This window comes from Mauremys mutica, chromosome 8 (assembly GCF_020497125.1).
Source record: "Mauremys mutica isolate MM-2020 ecotype Southern chromosome 8, ASM2049712v1, whole genome shotgun sequence".
NCBI lineage: Eukaryota > Metazoa > Chordata > Testudines > Geoemydidae > Mauremys > Mauremys mutica.
In genome coordinates this window covers 18,726,139-18,743,851 of record NC_059079.1, presented here as the reverse complement: position 1 = coordinate 18,743,851, position 17,713 = coordinate 18,726,139, and the positions used below count along the sequence as shown (strand labels likewise).

Sequence of the window (17,713 nt, the reverse complement as noted above, 5' to 3'; positions counted from 1 at the left end):
TCTGGGTGCCATTCTAATCTAAGATCCATCTGAGAGAAGGATTATTCCCCTTCTCTCTAAATGAGGGGTGGCCAGCCTGTGGCTCCGGAACCAGATGCGGCTCTTCAGAAGTTAATATGCGACTCCTTGTACAGGCACTGACTCCGGGGCTGAAGCTACAGGTGCCAACTTTCCAATGTGCCGGGGGGTGCTCACTGCTCAACCTCAGGCCCTAAACACTAAAATGAGGCACAATTTTGCTTCACTGCCATTTTGTAATACTAAGATAAAAATAAATCCACATACTGATGATAAAATGCATGTCTCCTTTATATCATGGTTAAATACCGAGATATGCTTTTATGTCTAGCATAAGTTATCTGAATGTAAGATAAATGTAGTAATATCAGTATTACCATAAAAAATCATGAGACAGGTTTAAAAATAATAAATGTTGGGTATCTTTTCATTTGTCTTCTGGTTTTTGAGTTTTTAGTGTTCATGTTTTCATGCTTTTCTCCAGAACCACAAAGGCCAGGGGGGGAAAAAAGAGCAGAGAGATTCATAAAAATCACATGACTCAAGGTGCTGGGGCTTTCAGCAAAATGCCAAATAACATGAGACTCATGATAAAATCTTAAGAGTTGGCAACAGTGCAAATTCCTATAATTTCTCTGTACATGCAGAAATAAGGGTCTATAGAAATTACTCTAAATATGTACAGAATTGAACAGAGAATAATATCTTTGCTGTAAGATTCTGTAAGTGGTATACAAAAATTCTGTGGTAAGGTTATCATTCTCTATTAAATTGCATAGGACTTTCTAATAAGGCATCTGAGACAAAAGTCCGACTAAAATCATAATTTACAGATAAAAGTGGTGAATTGTGTTCCTCTTAATCCTATCTGAATGCTGTGAATAGGACAGTGAGCAAATGAGGAGTTTAAGATCATATGTGAACACTGCATTAGAGGCTTTCGCATGAGAGGCGTTAGTTATTTTTTGACTAACCTACCAGAAAAACCTCCAATATAATAAATTTCTATACCACAAAATATGGATCATATTAGGAAAAATCAAATGACTATGTTAGCTATTAATCCAGCCGCCAGTGAATAGCACCCAATATGAAAATCACCCTTTAGCAGTCACTCCTGGCCCAGAATTACTGAAAACGAGAAGATAAAATTTTAGGAATGAATAGTTTCACATCCACGTCTGTTTATTGGTAGGAAATAAAGCTTCATATGCTGCAAACAGGGCTGTCCCTGCCCTACAGGTTAGCAAGACGGGGAGCGGTGGGGGGGGAGAGAATAGACAATAAACTAACCTGGAAAAAATAAACAAATCCCCTTCAAGGTGCAGCTTCCTCCTTCTGCCTCCCCACACCCCAGTAGCTGATCCCTCTCTCTGCTTCTTCACCTATGTTCCGTGGCTCTCCTGTCACCCGCAAGGATTGCTCTCACCCTCTGCCTCCCTTTGCTGCTCCTCTTTTGCCCGAAAGCAGCCACTGCACACTCCTCTCCCATCTGCCCCCAACCCCAGCAGAGACTGTGGTAGAACAGGTGCTGAACTATTGATTGGGACTCACTTTGCTCTGTGTGGTAAGACTAACCCTGGCAGTGTGAGCTCAGCTGAGCCCTGATTGGTACACTCCTTCCGGAGACTTGGCTTAATATTATTCCCCTCCAAGACCAAAGAGAACCCAGAACCCTTCTGTGTTACTCTGAGGGGGAAGAAGCATGTGTGCACAAGTCTGAGTGACAGGGTACACGTGAAGGGGAGCAGTTAGGATATATAATAGGAATGTCTGGAAAGTGAAAAAAAGAAAGGAGACAGTGACAGGGGAAAAGAGAGAGAGGCAGGCAGAGACTGGTAAAAACAAAACCTGGGAAAAGTGGAATGGGCAGAGGGAATCGCAATAATGGAAAAGTATACACTAAGGGACATTTTTCAGAGGGGAAAACAGGAAGACAAAAAGGAGGAAAAGATTCACCAAGAAAGACTGAAGGAAAAGGGAAAAAGAAGGAACATACATACATAAAGGGGAACAAGTGAATCTAAAACCACAATCAGAGAAATATTAATGGGAAAATGTTAAATAACCCTATAAAACTTGGGGTGGGATTCAAGAGATGGATTAGTGGAGGGTGGGGAAAGAGAAGTGAACACACAGAGCAGCAAAATGAATAGGGTCAGCCCTGACAGTATGGCTGAATGAAACCTTTTGCTAATGTAGGGGCTGTTACTCTGTAGCAAGAAGGTGCAGCGTTCAATAACAATTACCTACAACAGCAGCAAATGGGGCATCCATCTTCAACAGTCATGAATCATTGTGCCCGTGCAACTTCTATAATATTCTCTAAGTCTGAACACTGCTTTGAGGTAATTCGGACAATAAACTACATGTGTTTAAGAACATAAGAACGGCCATACTGGGTCAGACCAAGGGTCCGTCTAGCCCAGTATCCTGTCTACCGACAGCGGCCACTGCCAGGTGCCCCAGAGGGAGTGAACCAAACAGGCAATGATCAAGTGATCTCTCTCCTGCCATCCATCTCCACCCTCTGACAAACAGAGGCTAGGGACATCATTCCTTACCCATCCTGGCTAATATCCATTAATGGACTTAACCTCCATGAATTTATCCAGTTCTCTTTTAAACCCTGTTATAGTCCTTGCCTTCATAACCTCCTCAGACAAGGAGTTCCACAAGTTGACGGTGCGCTGTGTGAAGAAGAACTTACTTTTATTTGTTTTAAACCTGCTGCGCATTAATTTCATTTGCTGGCCCCTAGTTCTTTTATGGGAACAAGTAAATAACTTTTCCTTATTCACTTTCTCCACACCACTATGATTTTATATATCTCTATCATATCCCCCCTTAGTCTCCTCTTTTCCAAGCTGAAAAGTCCTAGCCTCTTTAATCTCTCCTCATATGGGACCCGTTCCAAACCCCTAATAATTTTAGCTGCCCTTCTCTGAACCTTTTCTAATGCCAGTATATCTTTCCTGAGTTGAGGAGACCACATCTGTACACAGTATTCAAGATGTGGGCATACCATGGATTTATATAAGGGCAATAAGATATTCTCCGTCTTAGTCTCTATCCCTTTTTTAATGATTCCTAACATCCTGTTTGCTTTCTTGACTGCCACTGCACACTGCGTGGACGTCTTCAGAGAACTATCCATGATGACTCCAAGATCTTTTTCCTGATTCACTGTAGCTAAATTAGCCCCCATCATATTGTGTATATATAGTTGGGGTTATTTCTTCCAATGTGCATTACTTTACATTTATCCACATTAAATTTAATTTGCCATTTTGTTGCCCATCACTTAGTTTTGTGAGATCTTTTTGAAGTTCTTCACAGTCTGCTTTGGTCTTAACTATCTTGAGCAATTTAGTATCATCTGCAAACTTTGCCACCTCACTGTTTACCGCTTTCTCCAGATCATTTATGAATAAGTTGGTAGGATTGGTCCTAGGACTGACCCTTGGGGAACACCACTAGTTACCCCTCTCCATTCTGAAAATTTACCATTTATTCCTACCCTTTGTTCCCAGTCTTTTAACCAGTTCTCAATCCAGGAAAGGATTTTCCCTCTTATCCCATGACAACTTAATTTACGTAAGAGCCTTTGGTGAGTGACCTTGTCAAAGGCTTTCTGGAAATCAAAGTACACTATGTCCACTGGATCCCCCTTGTCCACATATTTGTTGACCCCTTCAAAAGACTCTAATAGATTAGTAAGACATGATTTCCCTTTACAGAAACCATGTTGACTTTTGCCCAACAATTTATGTTTTTCTTTGTGTCTGACTATTTTATTCTTTACTCTTGTTTCAACTAATTTGCCCGGTGCTGATGTTAGACTTACGGGTCTGTAATTGCCGGGATCACCTCTAGAGCCCTTTTTAAATATTGGCATTACATTAGCTATCTTCCAGTCATTGGGTACCGAAGGTGATTTAATGGACAGGTTACAAACCATAGTTAATAGTTCCACAATTTCACATTTGAGTTCTTTCAGAACTCTTGGGTGAATGCCATCTGGTCCCAGTGAATTAATTAATAAGAATTAATTAATTAATAAATAAGAATTAATTCAATCCACTGGCATGCATTCTCTCTCTTTGTCACTGAATAAAAGATTTTTTTAAAACACTCCAGAACATCCTAATGAAGACAATAGTAATTTTGCCTGAAAAAGGTCTTCAGGATTTAATCTTTGATTTTAGCTCTTATGCAGTTCCAGTGGAAACAAACTCAAATTAAAACAAATGTAAAATATATAGCTATGTCTGGGCCTGTTTAAAAGTTTTGTCATATAGGGCCTGTCCAGCCCTATATAGAATAGGGAATCCTAAGGCTAACAAATTAATTACCTTCTACAGCCGTGGCTGACCGCCCAAAATTACAATGTTCTTCTTGCACATAAAGGGTAAAAATAAGAACAAGACTATATATATAAAAAAAAAATATGGGTCTGATTACGTATACCTAATTTACATCAGTGAGAGAGGAGAATCAGGCAAGATATCTTATAAAATAAGAGATCCCAGTTTTAACAGTATGATATATAACAAGGGACATACAGTTTACTTTGAAACTTTCAAGAGATTACAAATCACATTCATACCTTGCAGGCTAACTCTGGAGACTGGTGGCTGACTTGCTGCTGGAGACCTCCTGTGGAGGAATAAAGAATAAAACATTTATACAGTATTATCATTACAAACAATGTGGTTTGCCTTCTTCTTTAGGTATGAAATACCTTTCATGCTGACTAGAATCCCAAAACACTGCAAAGTGAAATTAGTGGTTGATGAACAATTTGGAATCTGTCTCTTTTTAGTTTAAAAAAATCCACACATCTCATGCCTTCCAGCTACACATGCATAAATTATGAACAGAACATACGCCAGTTAGCGACAAAAAGATCAGTACCATCATCCCTCACTACCTTTGCCACAATCAGAAATGCACTGAAGATCAGCAAACTCGGGTTCTCTCCAACAAATCGGGGCACTGAACTCCTGAATCAAGATCTGTCTCTCGGGAAATACAAGCCTTATATGGCTTTAAAGATCACTTTCCACACTGTAAACTCCACCTGGAAGCAAATAAGAAGACAGTGCTGTCTTTGGAGCACGGGTGTAATGAGCTCCCTGAAGCTAAAAACACAGGTGAGCTGCTTCATTCAGCTGCAGTTCTAGCTTCAGGCTCCCCAAGCAGGGCACATTACTGTGATCCAATCTGCAGGTCACAAAGATCTAGGTCACTCTGGAGGTCACGAAGAGCTAGATGACTGGCAAGGTTCACATTAGAGCGAAATGGTGCAATCTGTTTCCGAAGTATGCATGGAAAAAGTCATTTTTAGCCAATGTCACCTAGTGCCCCAGAGGCAAGGAGGGACCAAATTAATCCCTACAACCAGAATTTCCGGAAGGGCTCAGCACCCACAAAACAGGGTCAGATTTTCAAGAGCTCAGCTCCCATGTGGGGAATTTAAATATGCAACTAGACTCTCAGAAGAGTTCAGCATTTTGGGGAGTATGTTGGATGCTGAATTATTTTGCAAATCTGCCCCCAACTGTTGGTGCTGAGCACTTGAAAATCTGACTCCCGAGTTCATTGGAAAATCTGGCCCCAAAACACAACTCTCTTTGAAAAGGGGTAAATTCCCGTTAATTAAGAGGACAGTCACCATCCCTGCAAAATCGTCATAATTCTGCTTCCCCATGTAAACAGCACAACTCCATGTTATTTTCATCCTGGCCTCTATCACAGCCTAGTGGTGGAAAGGCAAACCACCTACATTTGATAAAAAAGAGACCTACTGCTCTATAATACTGACCCATCCCGGATACAGAATTCAAGTTTATACTACAAAATTGCACCAGCCCAGTGTTCCTCCCTCTGAGCCAAAGGATATTTTGACAGGGAGGAGCAGGATCTGGATGCATTCTGCCTATGTACCGTTCTGTGCAGTTGTTTGGAAACAATGCAGGAAGTACACAGGTCCTGAGAAGTGAACACACACCGTCACCAATTTGGAGTGTTTGATATATAATGTTTTAAGCGAATGAGTTCTACTTTAGCTGTGCAAATAATGATTTTCTATGGTTTATAACTCAGACCAGTCTGGGATTATATTCACAGAACAAGGAAAGACACCTCTCTGACTTCAAGGTTACCACCGCTGCTGAACTGCAGATTGCGACTCCAAACCTTTGAGATGCTACAGCTGTTCAAAAATTATCTGAAACTCTTTTTAAAAAACCTAACCAAAACTATCAATTTTTAATCTACCCTCCCTCTGAAAATGGCTTGTTTAAAAATTTTAAACTTTAAAAAATTTAAAAAAAAATACCACCAAGGCAGACATAAAGCATAGGAAATTTTACTCTGGAAGATTAAAGTTTTCAAAGTTATATGCAAATGAAAGTGGGAGACTGTGTCAGAAAATGTTAGAGAAACTTAATAGGTATCACCTAAAACAGACAATTTCAAGAGCAAAATTCCAAAGACCTACCAGATAGTACTTTTCAATGATACCCCCAACTAACCCAGAAGTGATATTAATGGTGACTTCATATGAAGTGGCTATTTCAAAGCAGAACACAGAAACAAACGATCCCTTTGACTGGGAGGAAAATGTTCAGGACAAGGGAGTTAGAAGAAGATTTTACTTGGTTCCAATGTTTTCGACCCCACATCAGGAAAAAAAAATCTTAAAATGAAAATTAACATGCTGAGCACTTTAGATTTAGAATTACGTTTATTGTACGTACTACTCCAGATTTTACTTGTAAATATATTTTCATCTGATATTATGTATCGTTTTCAGTCATGTACTAATGAAACTGCCTCTCTAGCTCGTGTGTGTGTGCGCGTGAGTGTGTGCGTGTGTGTGTGTGGAGAGAGAGAGAGAGAGAGAGAGAGAGAGAGAGGAGAAGTTTCTTTAATAAATGACTGAAAATGAGATTGGTTGATCCTACAGATTAGTCAAATGTGACTAATGGGTGGGTCTGGTCTGAAACAGCATACTGTGCTTCTAATAAAAGGCTGGGAAATCCAGAGTGGCAAACTGGATGATAACTCATCTTTTTAAAATGATAGTTTATAAATATTATTTCTTCCTCCCTCCTAGTTACCCTTTTTTTTTCCTTCTGTTTATCATGCCAGATAGGGTTACTAAGTGAGGGACGGCATTGCAGACAGATGAAGAGTTAGCTCAGTCAGGGGCAGAGAGTAAGTGGGATCCGAGGTCAGTCCCAGGAGCACTATCCAGTGCATGGTTCTCTCTTTCTGAAAACACTAGGGTGCAGCATCACTTCTGCTTGCTCCCCAGACTTTCCCACAAATCACTCAAGTCCATCAGTTGCCCCTTCACAATTGCTCACCATCACTAAGCATTCCCCTCTCTCCCCAATCATATCCAGCCCCTCTCTCTCTCTCTCTGGAGATTCTGCCCCAACAGGAACCAGCGGCGGGTTCTTCTCTCCCACTCTCCTTGAGGCCAGGAGCTTCCTCGTCTCCCTCCTCAAGGCTGGCATTCTGGGAAAAGGCTTGTTCTTTGCCTCCTGGGCAGGGAAAAAGGAAAGGAGAGGAGGGCCTGGGGGCAGCCTGTGATAGCCTAGAATGCAGGTCCCAGAGCTCAGGCCCCTCACTGTACAGACCTCCCCCTCTTCTCAAAGACCAAGCTCTTTCCAGGGGCAGCATTAAATAATGGACAGGTCCAAGGTAGGATGGGGAGAGAAAAACAGTCCCCTGTGCTGGAAGAATCACACTGATGCTCTCTGCTGTTGCTGCTGGAAACTGCAGGCAGAAGCTTAAAAAATAAATAAATTGGGCTCTGCAGGCTTACTGGGATATCTTTCGAGGCTCAGCACAGGATGATGCCCCACCTGTCTCCTTTCCTGGGAATTGCTCTATCTTCACCACTTTGTGCCCTCGCTCCAGCCTGACCAAAGAGCAGCAATATCCGGCTTTTCTGCCTTCCCGCTACTTCCCTACTGGAATGGAGAGTTAATATTATTTGGGCTGCTCTGCTCCTGAATCCCTTCTTCTCCCTCTTAAAGGAGAAGTGGCTCCTGGGCTGCTGTGTTCCAAGGCTGTTCTCTTCACACACACACACACATAAAGGGCCATCAGCTCCAGCTGCTCCATCACCTGACCCCATCCAGCTCAGTCACCTGGTTCTAATTCCTACTCTCCCTGAGAGCCAATGCATTGTTTTCAGATGAAGAGAGGCAGCGATGGCAGCAGGCAGGTTTGGGAAAGGGGAAGAAATGAAAATAAAAGGGAAGGAATCAACTGATCTGCAAGAATGGATGGAGCAGGAACGACCAAGGATGGGACACAAAGAAGAGGAACAAAACTTCCAAAGATGCTGATAAACTTTCTATTTGCATTCCAATTTTAGAGACTTATCTGCACTAGATAGGAGAATTCTTTGCATTTTGTTCACCATTAATTATAATCAAATTTTCTGGTTTTGAAATATCAATATTCATATACAATCAATACTAGGAAATGTAAATGCCATAATAAAATATATCCCCAAATGTACTGCCAGTAATTTTCTCATCCAGAAATTTGACATAAATTACAATGAAGTTTGCCATCTAGTAGCTAAGTTTTGAAGTACCATACAAATGAGCTAATGGGTAATTTTCTAAATGTTAGAACATACTCATGCCTCTGCATTAGATACTCTCACGATGGGCCAATTTTCCAGTACTAATCTTCATTTTTGCATATGCACCGAATAACAAGCACAAATATTAGTAGTTAGACATATTATTAGTAGTAATTATGTTTATTACAGTAATGCCTGGGGACCAACCAAGAATTTGGGTCCCCCTGCACCAGGCAAACAAAGAGTAATAGACAGTCCCGAACCAAAAAGGTTATGATCTAAATATGAATATTTTTTTTGAAGTTCATCCCATGGACAAAACTACAGACACAGTTCTTAGCAGGTGGAAAATTGTGCCTGAACAAATGGAAACTGGATTGAATTCAGACTGAAAATCTGGCCCAACATGTATATACTGTACTTAAAAACGAATTTAATTAAAAGCAGAAAGCTTACTTGTTTGATGTTCCTTGCAAATTTGTCAATAACGTAAAGTTATTTCTCACACTTCGTAAACTTGCCAGGACCTAAAGTAAACAAAAACATGTAATATTTAAAAATTTTTTTTACAAACATGCAAATTTTCAATATATATATATATTATTATAGGAGCATAGATGCTGAAGGACAACTTTCTATTCCATTCAATTTATCAATTTATAGTATAAACAAAGAGACTATTTGAAATTTACCTGTGCAAAAGGTGTAACAATCAAGTCATCTCCATGTCTAAAATAAATGAAAAAAAGTGTGAATCATATGTCAGAGAATAATTATCAGTATTTTAGTACAGTACATACACATACTCATCAAACTGTATGATGTAAAAATTCTGCACAGAATGTAATCGCTAATGTACAGTCAGCCAAACCAAGCATTATGCTAGCATTTTATTTTATGCCGCAACTTTTGCTTGCTAGCAAATGGATGTATCTACTAAAGTGGGTGGGCACCCATTCAGTGCACACAAACACAATATATGCATATTCAACTTGGGAAGCTGGGTACCCAACTGCATGACTTGTGTAAGCAAAACTCAAGGCTGGAACTAAAAACTGGCTCCTTAACATTTATGAGCAAATATAACTATTTATATCAAATACAGTTTAATTTCAAATTGGAAAAAGAGCATTTTACAATGCAATGTTTTCTCATATAGCCCCACTATTCAAAAATAAAGCTTTACTACACATACTGTTTCTTTAAATTACATAAAAGGTTGCTCCTGATGGAAAGATCCCCTAGTCACTGTGCACATTCATAGACAAAAAACAACTGAAGCTGGAACAACTGCTCAGTTTTGGTAACACAAGGCAATAAATGCCAGGAAACTCAAGGTTAAGGTGGCTCACTCATACTGTGATGGAAAAAAAAGCATAACAGTCTGAGTAAAGGTTATCTTTGAATTTCCTGGCTTTTGTTGATTCGTGTCACAGCCTTTAATGTTATTTAAACATTGTTACTTGTCTGTGGATTTTCATCATGGAAGATTAGAGAATATGCACTGTGCAAAATGCATTACTACCTTTGGTGGTGGAGGGGTTGGTAAATATTATGTATTTGTATTTATAATCAACTAAATATGTACTGAGAATTTTATTCGAGTACATATCATACGAAGCTTTTTATAGTACACATACTTTAGTATGCAGATTTGCATTGATTGACCTTAGCCATTACAACAAATCCTTTTGCTTCAGCAGATAATTTTTGTCAAATGTAAATAATATTATCTTATAATATATTATTTACATAATTTAGAGATGTTACAGTCTCTTATGAAAATATTTGCTAAATGCTAACTAGAGCTAGAGTTTTTGGTAGGTATTTCTCACGATAGCTGGACCATCTTGCTAACTTTTAGATTTCTATTACACTATAAAATATTTATAATTCATATAATATATAATAATCTATTTAACTTTGTTTTTAGAGGAAAAAGACAGGTTTTGAATTTAATGGAGAATAACTGCTGTTCTTAATTTGTAAATTTATTTGCTCTCACATTAAGAGCCCATGCCTGACATTTTGAATTTATACATGTTCCTGATAACATCACATATATCCAACATTCTTATTTTCTGAGGTCATGGCATTTATATATAATTTCCTATGTGTGCATTAATACCAATTTTTTAGGACTGAATACGGCTTAATTCTGCTCTAAAATAAGCAATAGGTTAATATTTAGAAATGAAATAAAGGCCCAATCCCTTTAATTAATTTTGAAACTTTTGTGTCTAAGGTTTATATAGTCCCTCCGCTAGTAATTACTATGGTACTCCACAAGGCCCTTTAGAAATGCTTATAAAAATCCTATAAACTTCCATTAAAATTCTACAGAAGTCTGAGAGATCCTTCACACTCACGAAAAACAAAAACACACTATAATCCATTATACTTTACCTATTTACTGTCTCCCATTTCTAATTATGAGACCATTTCTTATGAAAGCACCACCTATTTTATAAATTAATACCAACTGGTAAATGGATATAGACACTGTGTGCAAGGTCAGCAGATCCAATCTCGTCTTCAATATCGTCTCGGCTGCTTAACTGACCCATTAAATGAGTTCACGGTCTCAAACAGGAGTTCTATCATAAAACCTCCCCTCACGGTTGGCACTAGTTGCACAACTTTGGTAGTCTCTGTAACGAGACTAAAAACTGATTAGACATGAAGAATGAACTACCCTCCAGTAGCTGAGCTACCTTGAGACAGTTCCTGCTGGTCATGGGAAGATGAGGAGAGCTGCATGGGAAAACTGGGCCTGCAGCAGCCTCTTGCTCCATCTGATCTATAGAAAGAATTTCAATTTCTGGCACCTTTCCTCAGAATTAAATTCACTTGAAAAATTACCTCAATTTTTTCCCCCCATAAAACATTATGAATATTGATGCCTTTGCCCAGTAAGAGGCATTCAGTTGCTGGAATATAATTACTGGCACATAGATTTGGTTACCTGCCTTCATTTAAAAGCATGGAAAGTGTGTCTAATGAGGCCAATTTCTCCACTCTCATGTGGTCTCCTATCAAGCCACCAAGAAAAAGGCAACAGTAAAATGTTAAAATGTGCACTTTAAACTAAAAGACTGCAAATCAAGTAAACCTATTTCATCTACTTGACAAGGGGCGGCTCCAGGCACCAGCGCAGCAAGCGCGTGACTGGGGCAGCAAGTGGGGGGGGGAGGGGCATGGCATGCCAGTCGCCGTGAGGGCGGCAGTCAGGCTGCCTTCGGCGGCGTTTCTGCGGGAGGTCCGCCAGTCCCCCGGTTTTGGTGGCAATTCGGCAGCAGGTATGCTGAAGGCGCAGAACTGGGAGATCACCCGCAGAAATGCCGAATACGCATGACCGAAGGCTGCCAGACTGGTGTGCTTGGGGTGGCAAAAAACACAGAGCCGCCCCTGTATATGACATATTTTTTACCAATCCTACCTATCCATCCATCCATGGTCACTGTATTATATTAACCATACATTATAAAAAAACAAAATATCATGTAAAAACATAAGAATGTATTTGAAATATAAGGTAAGTGAATATTTGGCTGAAAATAACAATGAACCTCATCTATTAAAAAAAGAACCAATTTTCATACAAGTAACATGTAAAGGCACTACAACAACAACGCTATTTCAGAACGCTGATTTGCAATGCTCTTCTACGAGCTGGGAAACATTTATTTAATAGGCTAAAACATTGAGTCTTGTGAGCACATGGCTGGGGGTCATGAACTCCTGATTTGGCCTGGGTTGTTTAATAAAAACCTCTTTGCCTCGGGTTCTCTCTCTGTAAAATACATAATTACCTCTTTGGGGTATTATGAAGATTACAGAGATGTTTGTAAAGTGCTTGGTCTCATTATTGTGATGAATGATGTAAACTGGATTCATACTCACTGTTCACTTGGAAGAGAGGAGTTCCTGGACATAGTCTTTGGTGATAAGTCATAATCACTGTCTGATCTGTAAAGAAATGACTCCCGGCGCTGGCTGTGGCCTGGAAAAGTGGTATGCAATACAAGTCCTGAAGAAGAGCTGGCCTGGGGGTCCAACGGGCTGCGACCTGGTGACGGGCCATTTTCCACATCAAAGCTATGAACAAAACACATATTGTTTCATGCACATTTGCTGAGATGTATTTTCAGAGTATAGCATAAAACTTTCAAATACAGGAGGCAGAGTTTTGCATTTTTTTTGAGGTTTCAACCTGTGGCAAGGCTTGCTGTCTCCAGCACAGATGTATTAAAGAAAGCAAGAGGACACAGGACTACACCCGGTCCTGCATCAGCAGAAGGGCTCCTGAACTCTCTGAGTGGCTGCTATTGCTCCAGCACTCCAAATTCACTCACAAATACACTTGCTGACATAGGGCATAATTTTGCCCTAAGTTAACACAGCTCCTTCCTATACTGTACATATTTTCTCTTTCTCCTGTCTGAACTTTTCTGAGCTCAACATACCATACAGAGATGCTAGGTTACTTCTCCGGGCCCCGTGGTTTTCCTCGACCCTCTCTCCAGGTTTACACTTGTGATAAAGGTCAACTCCCTCTTACTAATCTCAATTAGCTGAGCCCCAGTGACGATCCTCACAATGTTAACATAGAATAATGTAGATGAAATGCACACAATCCAGTAGACATCCTTGAGCAGCATTACTGAACAAGCTAGTCCAGGCCCAGCTTTAATAGCCACGTCTAGTATGAGCTAACAGACAGTTTTCAAAGTTTAACACGGATGCACATAAAATAGTTGACTTCAGAATAGTACAAAATTTACTGTAAGGGAATATGTACCAGGAAAGCCTGAAATAGCTAAATACCAATCCCACCATACTCATTTGAAGGTACAAATATGGCGAAGGACTTGAAGAACTATGCTATCCATATGCAGTGCAATATTTCCCTTTAGAATGCATGCAGCTCAGCTCAGCAACTGTAATCCGCACTGCAGCCAACCACGGACATCAGTCAGAGTTACGTATCCTCAACAATTCTGGAAGTCAGGTCACCTATTTAGGTGCCTAATTTCAGGCAACCAAGTTTGAAGATTGTGGCCTGTACTTTCAAATACATTTCACAGCTTAAACATTGTGAGAAATACTTCTTTAGCTCATCCACTTTCAAACTGCTAGGTTGAGCAAAATGGAGTTTGTTTTTTATGTAAAATCTTCTGTCACCGTTTCCATTATACACCCATTTTCTTATGGGTTTATAACTTGGCTGTTGCAGCATGTGGCTGAAGTCACTTTGGACATTTTAGTAGGAGACACCCCTCATAAAGTCCCAAAATAAGCAGGTTGGCCTGTTTTGGTTGGGTTTTTGGAACCCATCTGACTGATGTAAATACCATCTGTGCTGCAATATCCAAGCAAAACCAAAATGAATTAAGGATAAATTCAGACTGTATTTTCTTGCTTTTTTAAGTTTATGTCAAACCCTGATTGTTATTATACACGGCTAAATTGTGTTCCCCTTATATGCAAATAGTCCCATTGAAATCAATGGCCGTGACTATGATTTGAGACAGAGTAACTTTACTGTTTATTAATGCGGGTGTCAGTTTTGGGTCTATATTTTTATTTATTTGCTGTGTTGGTTTTGGCTACTTTAGTGTCCTGCAACTTCCTACATCATTCTTTTTTAAAGGTTTACTTCAATTGTGACTGCAGAAATTTGAGTAGACATCAGTTGTTCCATTGGCAATGAAATAAACACAAACGTTAAAATAAATATGTATAACACCTTTGTGGAGGCATCTAATTTCTTGTCTGTATTCCCATATGGTGTGTAACCACAGAAAACTCAAGTGCTCACCGCATCAATGCTATGCACAACTGAAACAGGAATCATGGATAGGAAGTAATAATGGGTGCATGTAACTGATCCCATAGTTCATGAAAAGGGGGCATGGATTCTATAAAAAAAGTGCCCCTTTCTGGTTTTTCAGTATTTATTTCATAAAACTGATTCTTGAAAAGTTTGATCAGTGTTCAAACTGGTGTTCAATTTAAACTAAAAAAGTGGTATCTCCAATTGTAAGCTATAATATTGTAGACAGAATAATTGTAAACCAATCTGGTCCACCAAAGCCACTACTCTCTCCTCATTCAGGAAGTGAGGAAACAATAATAATAATTGTTTTAAAAAAGTCCAAAATGTTTATTTTAACCACCTTGCCTAAACTGAATACCTGGAGGATTTCCTTACTGTAATCCCGGTCTTCCTCATCCTTCCCTTCCAGCTGGCTGCTACCTACACTTGTCCTATCTAATGATGGACTGTAAGGGTCTTTTGGGTGGGGAGCTCATTTATCTATTTGTCTTGTAAAATGCACAACACGCTCTTGACATCTGTAAAAAATAAATAAATAGTAAGTGAGGCATTGCTGAGCTACTACACAGGAAGGCTGATCAGATGTGCCAACCTGTTATACAACTGGGCATGAGGTCACTGTTAAAGTTGTGCATTAGACTGTGAGTTGGATGAAGTTTAGGGTGTGTAATTCTTTTCGTGACTGTTGAAATTGGAAGTGAAACCCTTATAGGCTGTGTGGGTGCATCACTGACAGCATTGCAGGCAATGCGAAGGTGGCAAGGAACACAGGAGACTTTTCCCTTCACTTCTTATTTTAAGGTTTTATTAAACATGTTATTTCCTCTGTCTGGAGGGTTTGAGTTATGCCTGAAAGCAACCTTAATTTCCAACAAATGAGGAGAAGCATTGCTGAGATACGACACAGGAAGGTTGATGAAGTATGCAAGAAAGACAGCAAAGCTACAGATGCCTAAGGGACCTGAGGATTTAAAAAAAAGGCTTTTTGAAAAAAATCAGTGACTATGGTTTTAATATTTTCTCTCTTTGTGAGCTAAGTTATGCATTTGGAAGCATCACCCTTACGAACTGTATGGAAAAAAATATCTTTTGAGCAGCTGGATAGGCAAAGAAATCCCAGTGCAAGCCAGGCTACTTGAGAGGTCTTGCAGAGTGAGAATAAGAATCTTACTATACAGAAATGAACTGTTATTAAAGACAGGATGATCAGGATCAACCAAAAAATTCAGGATCTCAACAACCTCCCCCCAAACTTGCTACTGCCCTATTTCCATTATGGGCTGAACAAAAACTATAGATCCAAGCATCCTCAAGCTTTTAGGCAAACCAGATTCAGATCTGGACATCTGCTTAGATCTGAACTTTGTGGCTTTGGCCTTTTTCTAATTGTTATGATATTCACATCAATCCAACAGCTGAGCAAAAGCACAGAGAGTTACTGTGGTGACCCAAACTACTGTCCCTTCCAAACACCAGGCACCAAGCATATACTTAAGTGTTACTTTTTGCACAGACACTTCAGCCGCTCATAGATTAAAATTAGAATTCTTTTTCTTGACAAGCAATGAGTCACAATGTTACCCCCAAGCTGTTATCTAACAGAATAGGGTGTGACTACAGCAACTCGCCTTGAAACAGCAGTAACAGCCAAAGCATCAGAAGTATATGCTGCCTACTCTAGTGTGGCAATTTGTGCCAGAAACATTTTTGAAGAACTATTTAATATACCAAAAACCATGTTTTTATTCATAAAAGAACAACTGATAAAGTATCAGTAGCAATACATTGTGCACGGAGAACTGGGCAGGTGAAACATAAATATACCATTATGTACATTTGTATTTGGGTTCACATTTTATGCTTCTAGAAACCACATATTGGGCCGGAAAAATACAAGACCAGATCTTCTTCTAGCCTTTCAGTTCCTTGAAGCTGGATATACAAGAAGTTATTTGGCCCAAGATTTATTCTGGCAAGTAAATGACTCCTTAAGGCATTACAAAATGATAAACACAAAGAACAATATTAAGATATGTGACGTGGTTAAGGTTCCTATGAAAGCCAAACTCACAGCTCTAGTTTATACAGTATGCAATGAAGGAGATTCCTATAATCACCATGCTATATTATGGCACTTAACAATATAATTGCTTAAGTACATCTACAAAATGATATATAGCTGAATAAATATCAGTGTTTTCTTTTATGAATGACTTAATACATATCCTTATTTGTGCACAGAAAACCAACAAAAAAAGCTCAGCTCAATAACAATGGTATTTACAGACATCTAGCTAAAAGACACACATACCCTAATTGTAAAATTTGATCATAGAGAGCTCTTCAATCTAGCAGACAAAGATATAACAAGATCCAGTAGCTGGAAGTTGAAGCTAGCCAAAGTCATAAGAACAGCCCTACTGGGTCAGACCAAAGATCCATCTAGCCCAGTATCCTGTTTTCAGACAGTGGCCAGTGCCAGGTGCCCCAGAAGGAATGAACAGAACAGGTAATCATCAAGAGATCCAACTCCTGTCGCTCATTCCCAGCTTCTGGAAAAGAGTTTAAAAGACAACAAAATAAAATGGAGACTGAAGTCCCCACTAGGGTAACACACTGGTGCGTGGATTATGTTCACATAAATGTGCATTTTGGTACTTGCACTTAAAGTAGAGAGACAAGACCCCATCACCTTTGTGCCCATGCACAAGTTGGTCCAGTCAGGTTCCACAGTGATGCCTTATAGGTATCAAACCTTCCTCACAAAGACCCTGGGGATGGGGATGTCCTGGTAACTCTGGGGCACTCAGAGCTCAATGTGCTGCCATCACAGATGTCACAAACCTAACTCAGGTCCCACCACACACGCTGCATTGGAACAGGCCTGGGATCCCCACCACCCCATGAAACACTTGTGACATCCTCCCAAGTTAGGACCCGCCCCCAACACACACACACACACACACACACACACACACACACACACACACACACACACACACAGAGCGACAGGGCTAAGACACGCACCCCCGCATCGCCCCCCATTGCCCAGGACTCAGACAATCCTTCCCCAAATTGCATTAGGACAGATGTGAGCCCCTTCCCCCATTGCACTGGGACAGGCCTAGGACCCCGACCCTCCCTCCCCGCATTTGTGCAGGCCTGAGCCCCCCACCCGCCAGGGACAGGCTTGGGACCCCCAAACCTCTCTCTCCAGGGTCCCCATGGCAGAGCTCACCACC

At 40.1% G+C, this 17,713-nt stretch overlaps 1 protein-coding gene across 3 annotated transcripts in view; it reads right to left on the bottom strand.

Annotated features, from left to right (window-relative positions):
- Positions 1-17,713, bottom strand: part of PDE4B (phosphodiesterase 4B) — a 361,995-nt gene that overhangs the window by 73,751 nt on the left and 270,531 nt on the right. For all 3 annotated transcript variants that reach the window (XM_045028054.1, XM_045028055.1, XM_045028057.1), the window contains exons 4-7: positions 12,536-12,730; positions 9,325-9,361; positions 9,089-9,159; positions 4,628-4,677 (exon numbers count right to left, since the gene is read on the bottom strand). In XM_045028054.1, coding sequence (XP_044883989.1) covers positions 4,628-4,677; positions 9,089-9,159; positions 9,325-9,361; positions 12,536-12,730 — 353 coding nt within the window. The remainder of the gene's footprint in view (positions 1-4,627; positions 4,678-9,088; positions 9,160-9,324; positions 9,362-12,535; positions 12,731-17,713) is intronic.